The sequence below is a fragment of the Oxyura jamaicensis genome, chromosome 4 (assembly GCF_011077185.1).
Source record: "Oxyura jamaicensis isolate SHBP4307 breed ruddy duck chromosome 4, BPBGC_Ojam_1.0, whole genome shotgun sequence".
Lineage (NCBI taxonomy): Eukaryota > Metazoa > Chordata > Aves > Anseriformes > Anatidae > Oxyura > Oxyura jamaicensis.
In genome coordinates, this window is record NC_048896.1 from 5,737,794 (window position 1) to 5,756,448 (window position 18,655).

An 18,655-nucleotide genomic window follows, 5' to 3' on the forward strand; every position below is an offset into this window, starting at 1 on the left:
AATAAAATAATCACAAGGACAGTGATGTCTGTTGGAGTGAAAAAGGTCTCACCAAAATGTAGACATAAAAATCATTAATACCTTGGTATAGTAATTGTAACTTGTGAATTATCACTAATCTGTTGCAGAGTAAAAAAAAAAAAAGTAATTTAAGTTAGTGGATAAGTTTCTCCAGAGAGAGCGATATTGGTTATTGGCTATTTGCTTCTGTTGTTTAGTACTTCAGTTAAAAGGTGCTTGCTGCTTCCATTTAGTGCTCTGGTTTTCGTTACTTTTATGCATTCTCCATTCTAATTTGAATTAGATCATTATAATAACTTGCTTTTGCTATAGGTGTTTTTTCTTAAATGTTGTCCCTGTACCTTCGCTTTAGTGTCATACTTAAAGAACCACCCTTCTGCACCATTGATGTTTATTTTGTATTAAAAAAAAAAAAAAGTGTTTACATGCTCAGTATTCTTGATTATTTTTTAAAAAATTTCATTACTCCCATCGACAGAACTGCTATTTGGGTAATGACTTTTTTTGTACATTATTTTTGATCGGTAATTACATTTGGTTCCTTTGTTAAATAGCTTTCAAATTCTCCCGTCCCATTCTCCCCCCAAAGTAGTAAGATGGCATTATTGGCTCTGTATTATTAACTAAGAGTATAGTCTCACAGCCTTTGTTAACTGTCATGAATAATATAAAATACTAAACTATATCAGGTGGTGGTATCTTCTTTAAACAACAGATCTAATATATCTGTAGCCACTTATCAGCTTTATTACATGACTAAAACAGTCTTGGAATTGAAGACTTGGAAAATGGTGTAAATGAATGCTTCTGTATGCGTACGGATGGTAGGGTGAGTGTAATGTCCCAATTCACAGAAATCTTCCTGTGAATATAAAAAATAGAAATACCTGACTTCTATTTTTCGCTGAAGGCACTGAAAGAAAGAAGTGACATTTCAGAGCAAAAAAAAAAGATAGCAGTCTGTTCACCAGTGTCTTGTGGCTTACATGTGTTTGCTTTGTGGTGTACCTATATGCTACTAAATTTTGAAGGCTGTGTAAACACTGAAAGACTATTAATATTTTTTTTGGTGGCAATTTGATAAGGCAACATTACTGCAGAAAAAGGTATGCCTTGAATAATTTTCAAGTGTATTTGTTTCTTCTCCCAGGCAATATATTTGAGTTGTAAGCTTTTATAGAGGAATTTGAGAGCCATTAGTTTGCATTTTGATAGAATATATGTAAAGCATAATAATGACTAACTCACTTTGCTGTTTTTTGAGCTCTGTTTTTGTGTGTGGAACCCTCATAAGTCATAGTATGTTATTATTTAGAAATTGCATTTCCATAATGTCAGGTATATTGTTAGACTAGATGTCAGGTATAATGTGCCAAAGAAATTTCATCCTAATTTTTTGTTCTGCTTGCCATGAAAGTGGCTCTTTTGTTGTTGTTATTTAAGTGACTTTAGAAACAGAAAAGTTTCTTATCTCTTCTCATACTGTCTTTTGTTGAATCACACTATAGCATGAATATAAACTACAACTGATGAAGTATAGGAAATGCTGTAGAGTATGCTTTAAGAACTTGTCTGCTGTTCTGCCTGTCAATTGGCCTATTTAATCAGTTAGGAAAAAAATCAGAGGACACAATTTCTTTCTACTAACAACAAGATAGTATTTTCTCTTAAAACAAAAAAAAAGACATTTTAAATTAACAAGTTGCTGCCAGTTTTGGGAAGAGCTTTAACCTGAGACTGCACTTGTACGAACTGCATTCATTCCCTGTTCCAGTATTTAAAATAGCTATGTCAACTTCTTTTCAAATATACTGTGAAGATGTTATTTTCATACTACATAAATATATAGTATATATTTTTTACTGTATAAAATAAAATAAAAAAAAGCTTTCGTAGTATGTTTTTTTTGCTATTACATTTGCAACTTCTTGGAGCTTACTGTTTTTTATTAATCAAGGGAGGATTGATTGTAATAAATCTGTTAATTTGAAGTGATGCTTTGACTAGTCTTCTGTTGTCAAGGTGAACTATACAACGGAAAAGTCTGTATTAGGTGCATTTTACTTCTTTCAGTGGCTCGTGAACAATGGCAAAACTTAGTGTTATGAACTGTTCATGAAGTTCAAAAACATACAGTGAACAAACAAAACAAACAAGAGGCAAAGTAAAAAGGGGAAAGTATGAATGTCTTTTTTGGAATTACTAGCATGATTAAGCTTCTATTTTGCGTAGAACAACTATGATTTGATGTCTGCATATATCACAGGTGATGACAATTTCAAAGATGAGGATGCCTGTGTCTACTTTTAAAGATTACATACCTAGTGACTGTTAAAAACAAATAAGACTGTTTAACTTAATGTTTTCAAATGTTGGTCACTTTGCTAATTTTTGGATTGATGGTGTTTTTTTAAGCTCACTGTAATCTACTTGATTGGATAAAGCATGATCTAATTTTAGTAACACTATTATCCTCTGAATATTCTTGTTCTAGGCGGACTTCAGCTGTTATGTGAACATGATTTACTATAAATCAAGCTGAATGTGGCTCCTATGTTAGTTTTTAGCTATTCTTTATATTTGATGTTTTGACAAAGGTTTAAGAGTCAGGAGAAGTAACCAGAAAATATAGTTGGTTCAGGGGAATCAGAACAGTGAATATTAATAAAGAATTTTTAAAGTCTTGACGCTTCTAAGATTGTAAGATTTTTTATTTTATTTTATTTTTTTTTCCATTAGACCAATGATTTAAACTGTCTTTAGGCTTTCTGCCTATGTATGGAATCACAATAAGAGAACTTTTTTTTTTTTTTTTTTTTTTTTTTTTTGGTAGAGCCAGAATTCCTGGCTGTCGTCAAGTTAGAAAAAGTGTCTGTGTACACATTTCTTTATGTAAAATACATTTAGAAATCAGTTTGTTTTATACAGTATCCTATCCTGATAAATTCACTTTTCAATAGAACTTGATATCCATATTTGTTTTGTTGTTTTTCTTGAACAATCTTAATTGTTTGTTAGTAGATCTGCAATCAAAAACAAAGCGGGTATTGATCTGAAATAAATATTTTGTTTTGTGAAATGCATGTTCTTAAAATATAGCTGATAATCTGATATACAGAAATCTTATTGTATAGTAGATTTTAATAAAGTTCAATAAGAGAAAACACTGATTCAAACTTATTTGGTTATAGTTAGAAAGCTAATGCTTTTGTGGTAATTGCAAATCTTTAAAAGCAAGTTATGTTTCTGAATGTTACACTGCAGAGTATTTTGGAAAAAACAGTGATTTGTAAACAACCTTTGGCAGAATACAGAAAACTTAATTTTGTTTAAATAGGAGAGGCCAAGCAGTTACTCCTGGTGTATGTACTAGAGTATTCTTGATTACCTAAGTGTCAAGTGTTCTGTGAAAACATGAATATGGCAGAAGTAGCAAAGTTATGGCAGGGAGGATGCTGTAATAATTAACTGCAGTTGAATGTTTTTGAGTTGTTGCTTTTGATTATTGTGTGTAAATGATCAAACAATTCTTTGCAAAAAGATGATAGTTACTATCTTTTCAAGGATGAGAAAACCCTCATAGTTTTAGACTAGATAAATATTTAATTGAAAGGAAAAGGATTAGCTTTAAGCATATACAGAGTGCAACTTCTGTTTTGTGTTTGAGTTAATGGAAAGGCTAACAGCAAGCATTGTGCTTTAAATAAAGCTTTTCTATTATTCCATCTGGAACAATTGGATATTTTATATAATAAGTAATATTTCTGTGTTGTTCATAGTGCAAATAGTACCAGATGAGCTGTTCATATAGTTTGAGTATCACTGACTAGTGTTTATTTATTGTCTGCCGGTCTCTGTTAAGGTAGGGATAGAGTGAGAGAGATTTCTTGGCATGAGAAGTTACTTTATGTAATCTCATTTAAATAAATAGAAAGCTCTTTCAGGAGTTGGACTTAAATGATCCTTGTGGGTCCCTTCCAACTCAGGATATTCTATGATTTACAATAATCAAATGTCGCTCTAGTGGTGATTCTATGAATATAGAGAGTCGCCTTACATTCAGTGTCACTTTTATCTCCCGCACCTGAAAACTTTATCCAAAAATACCCGTTAAAGAAGAAAAAACAAATTAAAACCTGAAACTGGTTATGGTATGATTTACCATTTTAAATCGTTTATCAAAATACTGCAAGAAACAAGGCAATTTTATTATATTGATGTTATTTTTGAACTACAGACCTAGACACTCCATATTTAATTGATTTGAATGGCTGTGCTTGCAAGTATTGTGTTCTGTGTATATGTATCTTTAATCCTTTCCCAAACAATGAATCCAATAGTACCCAAATTAATGCTCTGACATTCTACAGGAAGCTGCTCCATAAAACCTATATTGATCTGCTGACTTCTTTAATCAAATGTGTTATTTCCACATTTTCTCTCATATTAAGGCCATGGAATCAAAATCTATATTTGAAGATTTTAACATCCATGTTAGTATCTCATATAAAAATAAATGGATTGGAAAACCTTAAGTCAATGACAAGCATTACTGATTTATAAATGCCATATATGTGGGTGTTGCTCTATAAAAGCTCTTCTGTTCCAATGCATTAATACTACTAGAGAAGTAGTAGATAAATTGGGTTATTTTGCTTTAAAAAATTAAATTTCCAAATGGTGAATTCTTCTAATATTAATGAGCTTGTTTTGTTTATTAAGTCTCGGGGAACCTTTATAACTTCTCTGAGAATGCTTTGGAAATGAAACAGTAAAAACAAAGAGGCATAAAGCCAAAGCATTTGAAAAGCAAGGTTTTTTTAGGAGTCACAAATTTGTGTTCCAGGACATGTAGTTATTAGGCAGGATGCAAAATATCTTTATATATTTTCTTAATTATTTAATATACCTAGGTTGATAACAAGGAAGTTCTCTTGACAAATTCTGAGGATATAACCCTAAAGTCCACCGTTTCTTTTAAAAACGGGAAAACTTGTGTGTTTTCCATAAAGTCAAAAATGTGGAGTTCTACCAGAGAGTCAAAAGAGAAAGGATCCATGAAGTTTTCACAGAGTGCACTTGTATTCAGGGTAAACAGAATTTGAAAGCATAGTCAAACTTCTGTTAGCATTCCGGGTTCTATCTTGTTTGTAGAGTTATTTTTAAATAATGTCTGCCAAACTACACTTGAAAAATGCCTATTTTATTCTCTCATTATTAGTAGGCTTAGAATTTTATTTTAAAATATTGATACAATTACTCAGTATTAGGTATTGAAAGTCAAATATGAATTAATTTGGTTAAAATGCATTGCTTAATTGGGCTAAAGTAGAGAATTTCACAAGATTGCTCAGGATCTGTATGACTGTTTATTAAATGTTTTAATACAAAACATTAACAACAAAAAAAGTACAAAAAGGAGGACTAAGGAGAATCTCCACCCTTTACTAGATGTGGGGGGAAACTTAGTTACCAGAGATGAGGAAAAAGCCAAGGTGCTTAATGCCTTCTTTGCCTCAGTCTATAGCAGCAAAACCAGTTGTTCTCTGGTACTGGCGTCCGCCCAGTACCCTGAGCTGGTGGAAGGGGATGAGGAGCAGAATGTGGCCCCCACAATCCATGAGGAAATGGTTGGCGACCTGCTACAGCATTTGGATGTATGCAAGTCGATGGGGCCAGATGGGATCCACCCGAGGGTTTTGAGGGAACTGGCGGAAGAGCTGGCCAAGCCACTTTCCATCATTTATCGGCAGTCCTGGCTATCAGGGGAGGTCCCACTTGACTGGCAGCTAGCAAACGTGACGCCCATCTACAAGAAGGGCCGGAGGGTAGACCCAGGGAACTATAGGCCTCTTAGTTTGACCTCAGTGCCAGGGAAGCTCATGGAGCAGATTATCTTGAGCGTCATCACGCAGCACTTGCAGGGCAAGCAGGCGATCAGGCCCAGTCAGCATGGGTTTATGAAGGGCAGGTCCTGCTTGACGAACCTGATCTCCTTCTATGACAAGGTGACACGCTTAGTGGATGAGGGAAAGGCTGTGGACGTGGTCTACCTTGACTTCAGTAAGGCATTTGACACCGTTCCCCACAGCATTCTCCTCAGGAAACTGGCTGCTCATGGCTTGGACTGGCGTACACTTTGTTGGGTTAAGAGCTGGCTGGATGGCCAGGCCCAGAGAGTTGTGGTGAATGGAGTCAAATCCAGTTGGAGGCCGGTCACTAGTGGAGTCCCCCAGGGCTCGGTACTGGGGCCAGTCCTCTTTAACATCTTTATCGATGATCTGGACGAGGGGATCAAGTGCACCCTCAGCACGTTTGCAGACACCAAGTTAGGTGCGTGTCGATCTCCTCGAGGGTAGGAAGGCTCTGCGGCAAGATCTGGATAGGCTGGACCGATGGGCCGAGGCCAACGGTATGAAGTTCAACAAGGCCAAGTGCCGGGTCCTGCACCTGGGGCACAACAACCCCAAACAGAGCTACAGGCTGGGAGATGTGTGGTTAGAAAGCTGCCTGGCAGAGAAGGACCTGGGAGTATTGGTTGATAGTTGGCTGAATATGAGCCAGCAGTGTGCTCAGGTGGCCAAGAAGGCCAACAGAATCCTAGCTTGTATAAGAAACAGCGTGGCCAGCAGGTCCAGGGAGGTGATTGTCCCCCTGTACTCGGCTCTGGTGAGGCCACACCTCAAGTACTGTGTTCAGTTTTGGGCCCCTCGCTACAAGAAGGACATGGAGGTGCTTGAGCGAGTCCAGAGAAGGCCTATGAAGCAGTTAATCACAGTTAACCACAGATGTAACATACAGTTAATCACTGATTTGTTATGAATTAAATTGCATTCTTAATTGCCTAAATACCTTATATTTTTAAAAGCCTGTTTTTGGACTGCGCTCATTTATTCTTAAAGGGTAATCCATAAATCTGAAAGGCCTGTATTAAATTGAACATCAATAGCAAGCGTGTCATGAGGATTATAGAATTAGAACTTCTAGTCATTTACAGAATGAGAAAACAAATAGGAGATTTTATACACATTTATATATACTTCTTAAATAAATCCTTGATTTCATTTGTTCTGTATGTTGTAGCTTTTTTTGTACAAGAACTATGGTTAATAAAATTCAGTTTAAAGGTCTTCACAGATACCACCTCTCTATGAAAAGAGAGGTACACTGATTTCTAGTTCTTGCATAGTTCACTGTTCACAGATACAGTTCACTGTATCTGTGAACTTTGTAAATAAGGGGTAATCTCTACTTCCACTAAATCTTCAGTCAACTCACACATTCATTCTTTACATCTGCATGAAAATGGATAAACTGAATTTGGACTTAAATTCTTTTTGTAATTCCCTTAAATTCGTGATGTTTCTTTGTATTTACATGCACATGCCACAAGTCTATAAGTTTACTTGGAGTTTTGTCACTAGACCTGTATTTTAACGATGATTTCAGAACAATCTTTAAAATAATGGATTCTAGCAGTTAATGCCCTTACGTTAATGGAGAGCAGAGGGTTGTATCTTCTTCCAAACACTAGTTTATTTCAGACCACTAGAAATTGCCTGTCCAATTGAGAGGAGAGTGAAAATATGAAATTGCCTTCAGTATGTACAATTCTCATGCACCTTTTCCTGAATAAAACTGGACTTAATGAATTTCTTTTACTGGTAGTTAGGATTACTGTTTACTATTGTCATTTGGTGTCCTAGTGTGGTGCATTTATTTCATGTCTTTAAATGTAATTTGTCTGAAAATCCAAGCAAGCTGAAAGATTCAGATCAAGCATTATTCTTTAGATTTTGCTTCAATAAAAATTGAGAATTTACTATATCAATTTTCTTTAACTTGCATGGTGAAAGAGCAAGTACTTACTTTAGCACTGTGTCCAGCTATGCAGCATTTCAGAGGCATTGATTTAGAAATGGCAGTGGGGGCAATCGGAGAATGAACTAAACTCTGTTAATCTCTCTTCACATCTTTTTTTTTTTTTTCTTATATATAACAGGATTCTGAACTGCCTTTGCTGAAATCTCAAAACTGTATTGTACTGTCTTCAGGTTTAAGAAATTAGAACAAAAAATACAGTATGGGGTTAAATTCCCTCCATAGTCCTAAAACAGAGAATTGCAGAAGTTTCTTTTAAATTTTTTTGCTTCATTTGCAGGAAGCCTATTCAGTTAACTTTTTGCTAATGAGTTTAAATAAAAAGAATTTGGCAGATGTAAAAAAACGTTTTTAAAAAGTTTTTTTCTTTCCTTCTATTCACTTTTTAGATTAGAGATACTAAATCAACAGATCAGAAAACAACCTTACTGCATTTTCTGGCAGAAATCTGTGAGGAGAATTACCGGGACATCTTAAAATTCCCAGATGAACTGCAGCATGTTGAGAGTGCAAGTAAAGGTAAGCAAGTAGATGAAACACCTAGACGTAATAGCTCTTTGGAGATATTTCATGTCAAAATATTTCTCTTTAGATTGCAGGATTATGTAATCTGTAAACATTGATAATCCACATGGATTGTTTTCTTTTCTGATGTTTATTGATTTAAGAAAAAGTGAGGGGGAGAAATAGTAACTTCTCTTCTTCTGAAGTAGGTTGTGGAAATAATACAACATAGCGAAGTCCTTACAAAATAATAAATAAAAAATTATATAGGCAGTGTTGATTACTGTTATGCCTTTCAAGTCTTACTGTTTGAGAGTAAGCACCCATGTGCTTACTTATGTTTCATGAGAAACATAATATGTTTCTCATTTTAATACCTGATTTTTTTAATTAGAGAATAGCTTGCTAATGTGCTCAGATTGCATATGAAAGGTACAATTCAATTTACACTGTACAGTCAATGTTTAATACTGATCTTTTTGGTCAGTTTGCAGTATTGCCCAGTAGATGTGATAGAGAACTTGATTTATTGTTGGATAACTTTTTTATATAATAAGCTGTGCTTTTTAGTGCACTTGTTGCTTAGCTATGCAAAGATTAAAATTATTTAAATCTTAAATAATGTCTGCCATAAAATATAAATGGTTATCATGTAGTATAAGTTGTAATAAAGATTTATCCTAACAGAATTTTTCCCTGACCATCTTCGCTTTATTAGTAATTTAGTAGTAATTGAGTGAGGTTTATGATTATCTTTGAGATTAAAATGTTACATCAAAGCATAACATTTCTTATGTTAAAATTCTGTTTCAAATACCAACGGCAATTAAGCCACCACTGCTATTCTTTGTCATAGACTTTTTTTGTTTACTCTTGTTTACTTAAGGTGAATCTATAGTTCAGTTTTCTGCATTTGTCCATTGTGTTCCATGTGCTTTCTTTGACTTTTGGTCAAGGCAACGTGGTGTGTATATATATATATATATATATATATATACACACACACACATATATCGGAGAAGTATCTTTTTGGGAGTTAGTTCTGCAGTTAAGTAGCACTCCTGAGAACAGCTAAATTCCAAGCGAAGGGTAGAGCTTACTGGTGAATCCAGTACAGGTAATATGGTCTTTTTCAGAAATCGTATTTTTTTATTCCTTTTTTTTTTTTTCCGAGTACATAGCATAGAGGATTGTTTGTCTGAAATCAAGTTATATTGTATATTTGTTTTAAGTAAAAACACAGCCACAGAGTATTCTATTTAAAAGGAAGTGAAAGAGATCTTGTGGGAGGTGAATTATGTGTGTAGTAGACTAGAAAGTACTAGTAACAGGAACAGTTTTCTCACTCATGTTGACATACAATTTTTTTTTATTTACAAATATGTTTGTGACAATTGAGACATTTCTCTAGAAAACCAATAATAAGCATTGGAATGCAAATATATATACTTTACATTATGTACTATTGCAAATACTGTAAGTAAATACTATTTTTGAAAGTCTGTACAGGTGTTTCATTGAGACTTTATGTCAAAATCAGAGGGGGAAAACATTTTAAAACATTGTGTGATTGTTGCTTTAAAGTATAGCAATTTAAAACATACTCACAAGTAGTAGCCATTTTTCTGTCAAATGGAAGTTCTATAGTTCATCACAGTAGAAGAAACTGTTTTTAACAAAGAAATCCGTGGTATTTTCTACATTGCACAGTTTAAGTTGCTGAAACAGATTTTGCCCGATCTGGCATGTTAGTGGATATGAAACAGACAGTGCCTTATGGCATTATAAATATAATGCCTGCGTTTGTGACTGTTCTTTCCGTAATAGAATCTGAAAGCTGGCATTTTGCTTCACAATCAGAAGTCAGTCTTACAATGTATAGTGACTTCTGTCATTCTTTTCATTCACATAAAATGCAATAATGAAATGCCAGAAAATCTCTCAATGTATTTTTCCTGAATGTAGGTGCATCAAATACTGGAGAACTGTTTTCCTCCGGAAACTGTATTTGCATATGTCATGTCATATGCATATGTGTTTGGACTCCCATATTTGCACATGTCATCATTGTATTAATGGTAGCTTATCCATCATCTCATTAAAAGCTTTTTGATAGAAGTGTTCTCTTTCACTGCCAAGATTTCAGTGAAGACAGAGAAGTAAAGCTTCGCAGATTTTGTGTTGCAGGTGCACGCTGCAATTTCTGAAAGACATCCTGTTGGGAGACTCAGTAGGATTCAGGATTGGCCTGCAAAAATGTCTAAAGTTTTCCCTTTCTTTTAGGGGCTTTAGAATTTATTTGGCAGTTATAATGTGTAGTAAGTATTATGCAAAGTCATGGTAGTTTGGAATTTGAAGCTACATTTTCAAGTTATGATTTGAATTCTACCTTAAACAAAGCTTTCTAGTATGGCATGTGTTTTAAGGATTTACTTCGCTCCCTGAAGTGTAATTATCAGGGGCAAAATTAGAGAACAGTCCAGATGACTCTCATAGGCTGTTACTTATTAAAGAAATTAGAGTATTAAAGAATTTCTGAATATAGTTAAACCAATTGAGGTTTGATGACCACTTTAAGTGGCTTCTCAAAGAAAGAAATAGATTCAAAATTCCTTATTACCAACCTTTAGTAAGAAGTTGGTACTGTTTTGTAGCTTTCACAGTGCTACTTATTTTTATTCTCATCTGTTCTTGAATTTGCACTCTTCTTGATATGAGGAAGGTTGTTATGCCTCTGGAGGCATGGCTTGCACTTCAACAAATTGGAAAGACCAAACTCTTGTTAAAAGTTGAGTGCCTGAAAAGGAGGTCTGTTAGATCAAATTGTTCCATGCCTTGTCTAGTGCATTTTTAGTAACTCAATGATTGAACAGCTTTCCCTGATTGTGTCACCGACACTTTACTCCTCCTCTTATTTTGGATTCCTTTCTGCCTGCAACTTCTGCACGTACACTACAGTAGTATATCACATGCCATAGCTGTTTCACAGTGAATTATTAATATACAACATGTATATATAAATTTTAGGCTATACAAACAAGCCAAGCAAAGTTGGATGATAGGCTAATAGTGACAGTGCAAAATGTGAGCTTTTGACACAAACGCAGCAGAATTTACTGTGAGTAATCAACACTTCAAAAATTGGTTGAAATTAATAGAACATAAAAGTTCAGTCATTTGCCTTTGCCTGACTTGCGTTTTAACTTTATACTTTTTCCAGGAAGTGTATGCTCATCTAATAGATACTGAATTTGTAATGTTTTCAACATTGACACAGCTTTTGAGAACTTGAAAGATGTTTTAAATTAAATTACTTTCAAAATAAGGTTAATTTGTGGAATGATCTGGAGGAGATCCATATTGCCAAGAGAATGCTGCTGGGCACACTGCTATTTTCAGTGATCACCTCTGGTTATGTTTGTGAAATAGAGACATCTGTTTTCCAAATTAATTTTATTTGTAATACTGTAAGTCTCTTGAAGTTCAACTGATAAAGATTTATATTCTGCTATGTACTGTTGGCAGTTTACTCATAGGTGAAAATACATGAAAAGTGTGGTATTGACAAACTATTTCAGAGAAAGTAGGAAGCTGGCACACAGGATTTGTGCAGGTCACAAAATAAGCATAAATTGTCAGGATTCATCCAGAAGAATCACTGCAAACAAATACAGCAAAAAAGGTGTTCTTACCTTAAAATTGCAGTTCATCTTGGCTTGCAAATTGAGAGGATAATAGAAGCCATACACAGTTGCTTTAGCAGTTGAGTCAAATTTTAATCAAAGTCTGAAATGATAAAGTATTATATATCACAGATGCATACATTTATGTATTATTACACGTGTGTCTGTGTGTAATACACACATGTATGCCTGTGAAACAGTATGTATCTCAAAATGTCCCTGGATATTGTGTGCCATATGTCTCTATTCTCTATTTACTTTTTTGTGCTGTACTATGAGTCCTTCACTTCTTTTAATTGTATTTTTAATTGACTTGTATTATTCAAACCTATCTTTGATCTTAACTGAGGGTTTCACAGACATTGTTTTATAGAAATCAGTTTAATTTCAATAAAAGAAAAATATTTGATCTTTTTTCTGTCTGTTCCTTAAATCACTTCTGTAACTAAGTACATGTGTTAATAAGATGATTCATTTAAGCAAGTACATGCATTAATAAGGTGAAGTCTCTTTGAACCTTAGTTACTTTCTAATCTTTGAATTACATATAAAAGAATGAAATATTAGATTTTTTACCAATAAATTTGAATAGAAATTGAATCATTTGAACTAATGGTAGAATTAAGTGGTGACATTTCCGTATTAAGTGTGATGATTTGGTGTATTACATTACATATTTTCACTTATTTTTATGAAGAGTTGAATTTTTTTATGAACAGTAATTCAGAAAAATGTGTCTACTTAATCGGATAGTTCTATTTATACTGTCATTGTTTTCTCCCTTTCTTTTTAAACATATTCTGAAAGCTTTTTCCTTATTGCCTCTCTTTCTTAGTTTCAGCCCAGACTCTGAAGAGCAACCTTGATTCAATGAACAATCAAATCCAGCGCCTAGAGAATGACATTGAGAATTTCCCTAAGACACAAGATGAACATGATAAGTTTGTAGAAAAGATGAGCATATCCTTTTTGCATGTTGATGCTGCTGATATCAATGTTATCTTTGTCTGGTTAAGTACACTTAAAAATAAGTTTTAAATCTCTTCTTCCATGTGTTTATTCTAGTGGAAAGAAAAGTATATCAGAATATGCTGAATGTAAGAAAACAAAAAAGCCATTAACTAAGCTGAATCTTGTGTTTTATTCATAATTGGTGTATAATTTAAAGTATTCCAAAGGAGAAAAGCAGATAGCTTTCTTAAAGGAATTAAAGTGTCTTGTCATGAAGATAGTCTTATGTTTTTGTTCTAAAGAACAGTATTTAATGGTAATTGTTAAGTCACTTCTATCTCATCAACTGCCAGCCATAGAGTTGAGATTGGTTCTTATTTTAGCTTCAGATAGGTTGATATTTGAAGGGGAAGTATCTTTTTTTTTTTAATTTTATTTTTTGTCGTATCAGTTTAGAGTAAAGTATTTACATAGTTTGTACTTGAGATATTTGTGCTTTTATTTCAGAATAAATATAGAATAGAGACTGTACGTCCTTTAATCCAAGGAAAAACTGTGGGAGAATACCAAAGCATGTTTGTTTAAATTGTTTTCTCCCCAAAATTTTCACATATCAATCTTTACTTTTGTGCAAAAGTATAAGGTAATAAGTATATTGTCAGTACAAGAAGCTCACAAAATTTTCTGAGACCAGGCAGAAGTTAATTTCTCTTTAAAAAAAAAATAAATAATAAAAATAAAATAAAATAAAATAAAATGCATAAAGCATATTTGTGTGGAAACATTTGGAGTATGGTACATGATAAAGACAGGCGTTTTGTGTATTTATAGAAGCTCGGATAATTCATGTGATATCTTAATGCAATGATAATGCAGTGAGACAGAAGTAATAATTTGGGGGGGGGGGTGTTTAAAAAAATGGAGATGGATGTCTAGAGCTGCTGTTACTTGCTCATCACACTTAGTAGGTGGATATAATGAAGGATTCACCCAATTATTATGTATTTGGAATCTGAGGATTAATCATCCTTCAGTGTTCAGTGACATCCTTCAGGGTTCAGTGACAGAAATTCACAAGAATTAATGTGTTTTCTGTATGCATTTAAGTTTCTGTCAAGACTGGAAAACTAACTTAAAGGAGACAACTCATAAGAAGAAAATTTTTGTTCTCTTCTACTTTGTTCTACCTTGTCTTTTTTGCAAGGTTAAGAGACTTGTTAGTAATCACATTTATCAGGTTTGCTGTTTTTTTTTTTAGTAGAAAAAAAAAATTGTCTCCTTGAGATGCATTCACATAGGGAAACCTTCACTTGTAATAGCCCGTTGTTTTGACATTGTGTGTAGGCTGAATACAGTCAAGTTAAACCAGTTTTGTTTGGACATGAAACCAACATATTGAAATGCACCTTTTGCAACCATATAATTTTGAATTTTACAGCTCTGTAGCGCAAGTCGTGTACATACTTTCAGTTGTGTTGAGCCAGTGCTTTGTCATTTTGTTATTTTTCTACTTGTGAATTTACTATACTTAAAGAAGATTATTTACATCATTCAAGTAACTTGGTGAGGAAAAGAGCCACATAGGTACCTTTTTTTAACTGCTGCTCATTTCCTGAATTTATTGAAGCACGAAGATTGCCTTGGAGTGTGACTGAGATTAAAACATATATATGCATATATATGTTTTATATGCATATATATGTTTTAATCATTTTTTTATATGTGATTTTTGTATTAGTGATAGTATAAGGATCCTTTAAAAAAAAAAAAAAAAATTGTTCCAAGTCTATTAAGAAGGCAGACTTGTTCTGGTGCACATATGTTAATGTCACAGCTAGATTACCAGTTCCTGGTAATTAAAGTAGGCACCCTGAACTGTAGCTGTCCGGCAGCTTTTATCATACCAGTGAATTTGGTGGCTTCACAAAACAGATAAGATAAGAAATGAACTGATTCTGCCTAAAGAATGTTATGTCAGATTATCAAATTTGTTTAATATTCTAAAATTTTCTACGTGCCTATATTATATTTTTTAGAATGGACAATAAATTTGGAAGGAATTTAAGAGGAATAATATCTTATTTTAATCATCAGTCTGTTTCTTTTGTTTCTGTCAGCTTGTTGTTGATAGCACATGCTGAGATTAGGAAGTTGAGGAATTTCAAGCTGAACATCTCTAACTGCTTGAGTGTTTCACAAAAATTGGTACGTGTTGGAACACATATCATCTCTCAGTAGGGTTTTGGCATGCAGGATTAAAGGCATAGTTTCTCTTTTCTTTACCTGCCACTAAACAAAGCAGTGTACAAGTAATTGTGAACGAGACTTCCTTCAGAAAGCTTGAAAGGAGTATTGTTTGTTATCCTACTAAATTAGGACATTCATTACAATAAAAAATACCACTTGTAATATTTATAATAATAAAAGTAATTAATAATATAATTCATAGTGTAGAATGAAATGGTATAAAACAAGTTTGGTTTCTTATAACTTAAAATGAAAGTTTTTTGTATTCTGAGTGACAAAAAAAGAGTATGAATTCTGCTTGCTTTTGAGTTAGATTTTATTTCCTTGACCCATTTTTAAGCAGGCTAATTTGTGACTTTTCTTAATCGGTGTTTTATTTGGTGTGAACTGTTACTCATATCAGTGCACACTACTTGATGCAGTTATTGAAAGAGTATTGACAGAAGCCTAAACCTAAAGCTACATTAGATATTCAGACAAAGACAGAAAGAGTAATATTTTTCTATTCCACAGTCTGTACAAAAATAGTAGATGAGTAAGTATGCCCCACTGACTAAAAAACTTAAATATAACTCTAAGAGCTTTAATTCAATGTAGTTATGACTATAGTCTGCTAACTGGGTACACATTTCAGACACTTATTTTGACACGTTTTTATTGCATATAAACTGAGGCAAAATGAGTTATCTGAACAGTTTATATTTAAAACTGGAGCCAACTAAATGAAAACATTTGATTTCACAAGGACATTTGGTTTTCTATTAGACTTGCTTCAGGACTATGCAGATATTGGTTCTGGTGAATTGGTTCTGTAGCTGTGTCAATGTGACTTCCTGCCTAAGGGTGTATGATTTTTTTTCTATTTGATTGTTCATAATGTTCAGTGAATATAATAAGAATTGCAGATGATGCAGCTGTAGTTTGATTTCCATCTTTTGCAACCAATTAATTTTATTGTGATAACATGATTTGAATTCAACTATGATAGAGCAGCCTTAACAAGTAATGCCACTGTCAACCTCATACTTGGATTTTTCTGTCTAAAAGCATGTCTTTTATGAGAGTATAAAATCTTGACTTGAAAAAATTCAGATAGTATAATTTCTTCTACATTCCTAATAGATTGTATCAATGATTTTCTTTCAAAAATATACAGATTGATGCTGGTTTGACTTCTCGTGGTTTCAGTTTCTAGCCATCTTAAGATTTTGACTTACTGGCTATTACATATCTCTTTCTCAGTGCAAGAATTTTGATAATATGGTCAGGTTGCTTAAATTTATCCGTGATAACCAAGTAGGCTCATTTCTTTGCGCTCTTGGTATTTTTTTAATGTGCTTTTGTAATGCAGTTTCCAACAAAATACAGTGTTTCAGTATTTTTGTAGTTTCACAGGCATGAGTTAAAAATTTAATATTATTTGTCTTTGTTCTGCATCAGAAGCTGTTTCTGTCACCACCATACTAGTCTAACTTTGTATTAAACACCTCTAAGATCATCTAGTCCAACCATGAAACCATTAGGAAACAATGCAAACTTGCTTCCATGACCACTACTTGCTGGGACACAGGTCTGCATCCTCTAAGTGTAGTTACATGTTGTTTATAAGGAACACTGAACTTCTAGGAGGTAACTGCGCAGAAATACTTCTGTGGGATTCTGAAGTGATAATATAGGCACTATCATGCTGTCATGCTGGGATTTTAGTTCACCTGCCTTATATTGGGATTTTCTTCAGGCACTTACAAGTTCTAAGGAATGCTTACAGCACTGTCTGAAGTTACTGGGATCCTGAAGCTGACTTGTATGGTTGGCCATCAATAGCAGTTGATTTCAGAACCTAATGAGAATTACAGCTGTTCTATAACAGAAAGTAAAATGTAATATGGTTACAGAAAAAGAAAAGGCGTTAAAATGTTCTGCCTGTGAATTATATGGTATGTTAAGTAACTTTTCCATGATCTGATCCAGGACTAGAACAGTATTTTACTTGAAGAAGGTTTCTTTATAATTAGCCCAGCTTCATGCAGCACTGGGGAGTTTGATTCAACAGTTTAGAAGTAATTATAGACTATGACAAAGTTGGCTTTCACTCCTTGATTTGTTTCAGTGTTTGTGCCTATAATTAAAGATTAAAATGGAAAACTCAGAATTTTGTACTTACAAGTAGTAGGTATAAGGATTGTTTTCTTTTTAGTGATGCTAAAGCATGAGTGTTTGCCTTTCTAGGGAAACTAGCTTTTTGCCATAGCTGCTTTTATTTAAAGAATCAGAATCTTGCTTTTGGACCTTTACATAATTTGTAAAGAATCACACTTTTTTTTTTAACATAATGTATCTCAGATGTATCATAGACCATAGATGATGAATGATGTCTCCAAGTGACATATTAATAATGAATTTTTAAGCTGTGTTTTTCTTCTATATCATTTACCTTAGTAAAAAAATATTAACATGCATAATCTTTTTAAAATCTTTTGCCTATGAGAGTAATAAATGGTGCCGACCACTTTTTCTAGTTCATTACATTCATATGTAAAATTAAAAGTGTACTGTTAAGAAAATTTAAATCTAGGAAACGATGAACCAACGTACTAAAATTACTGCAGTTAGATCCTGCTTTGTTTTTTTCTTTATTTCATCTTATTAGAACAATGTTGATTTGTCAACTGATTTTAATTTTCAGAAGTGAACCCTATTAATAGTCATTTTAAAAAAAAATAATCTTCTGTCTTGAAAGGAATCTCACTTGATTTGAGTTTGTGCTCATTGTTCTACCTAACAATGAATATCGTTGCACTTAGAAATGTGTGATTTATTAGTTACTGGATTACTTGGTGTATTTCAGTGGTAATGAAATGATCTAGGGCTAGGTATATTTTAAATGTGTATGGGTCTTTTATTCGCTGAGAATGTTAGAAAATGCTTAATGTGCGCTAAGCATTAACTGATTCGACTTTTGTAGGAAGCACTGTTACATAATCTCACGTAGAGGTCACTAGGGAAGAAACAATACACTGCTTCAGAATCTCAGATACTGGAATTGGCTTTGAACCTTTATTTATTTTTTTTTTTGAGTGAGCAACAGGACATTTATGCATTGACAAAAAGTGCTGAAAGAACTTATTAGAATATAATAGAAACTATTAGAATTTGCTCATACGTAGGGGTGCCTCAAAATTAACAAAGGGTGAAATTTCTATGAAGTTTTGTATGTGCCCGTACATTTGAAATATCTGTTGCCTCAATGCACTTGTCATTACTCTGGGAATTGGAAAAGAAAAGCCATTGAAAGATTTTTGAATTATAGGTCATGTACAGTCTTTAAGATCATCTTCTAAATGTACTTTTTCTTAAAATATTTATAA

General features: G+C 33.5%; 1 protein-coding gene across 1 annotated transcript in view; it reads left to right on the plus strand.

The window, feature by feature from the left end:
* DIAPH2 (diaphanous related formin 2) overlaps positions 1 to 18,655 on the plus strand; it is a 187,251-nt gene that overhangs the window by 77,129 nt on the left and 91,467 nt on the right. The window contains exons 23-24 of the mRNA XM_035326106.1: positions 8,292 to 8,421; positions 12,925 to 13,049. Coding sequence (XP_035181997.1) covers positions 8,292 to 8,421; positions 12,925 to 13,049 — 255 coding nt within the window. The remainder of the gene's footprint in view (positions 1 to 8,291; positions 8,422 to 12,924; positions 13,050 to 18,655) is intronic.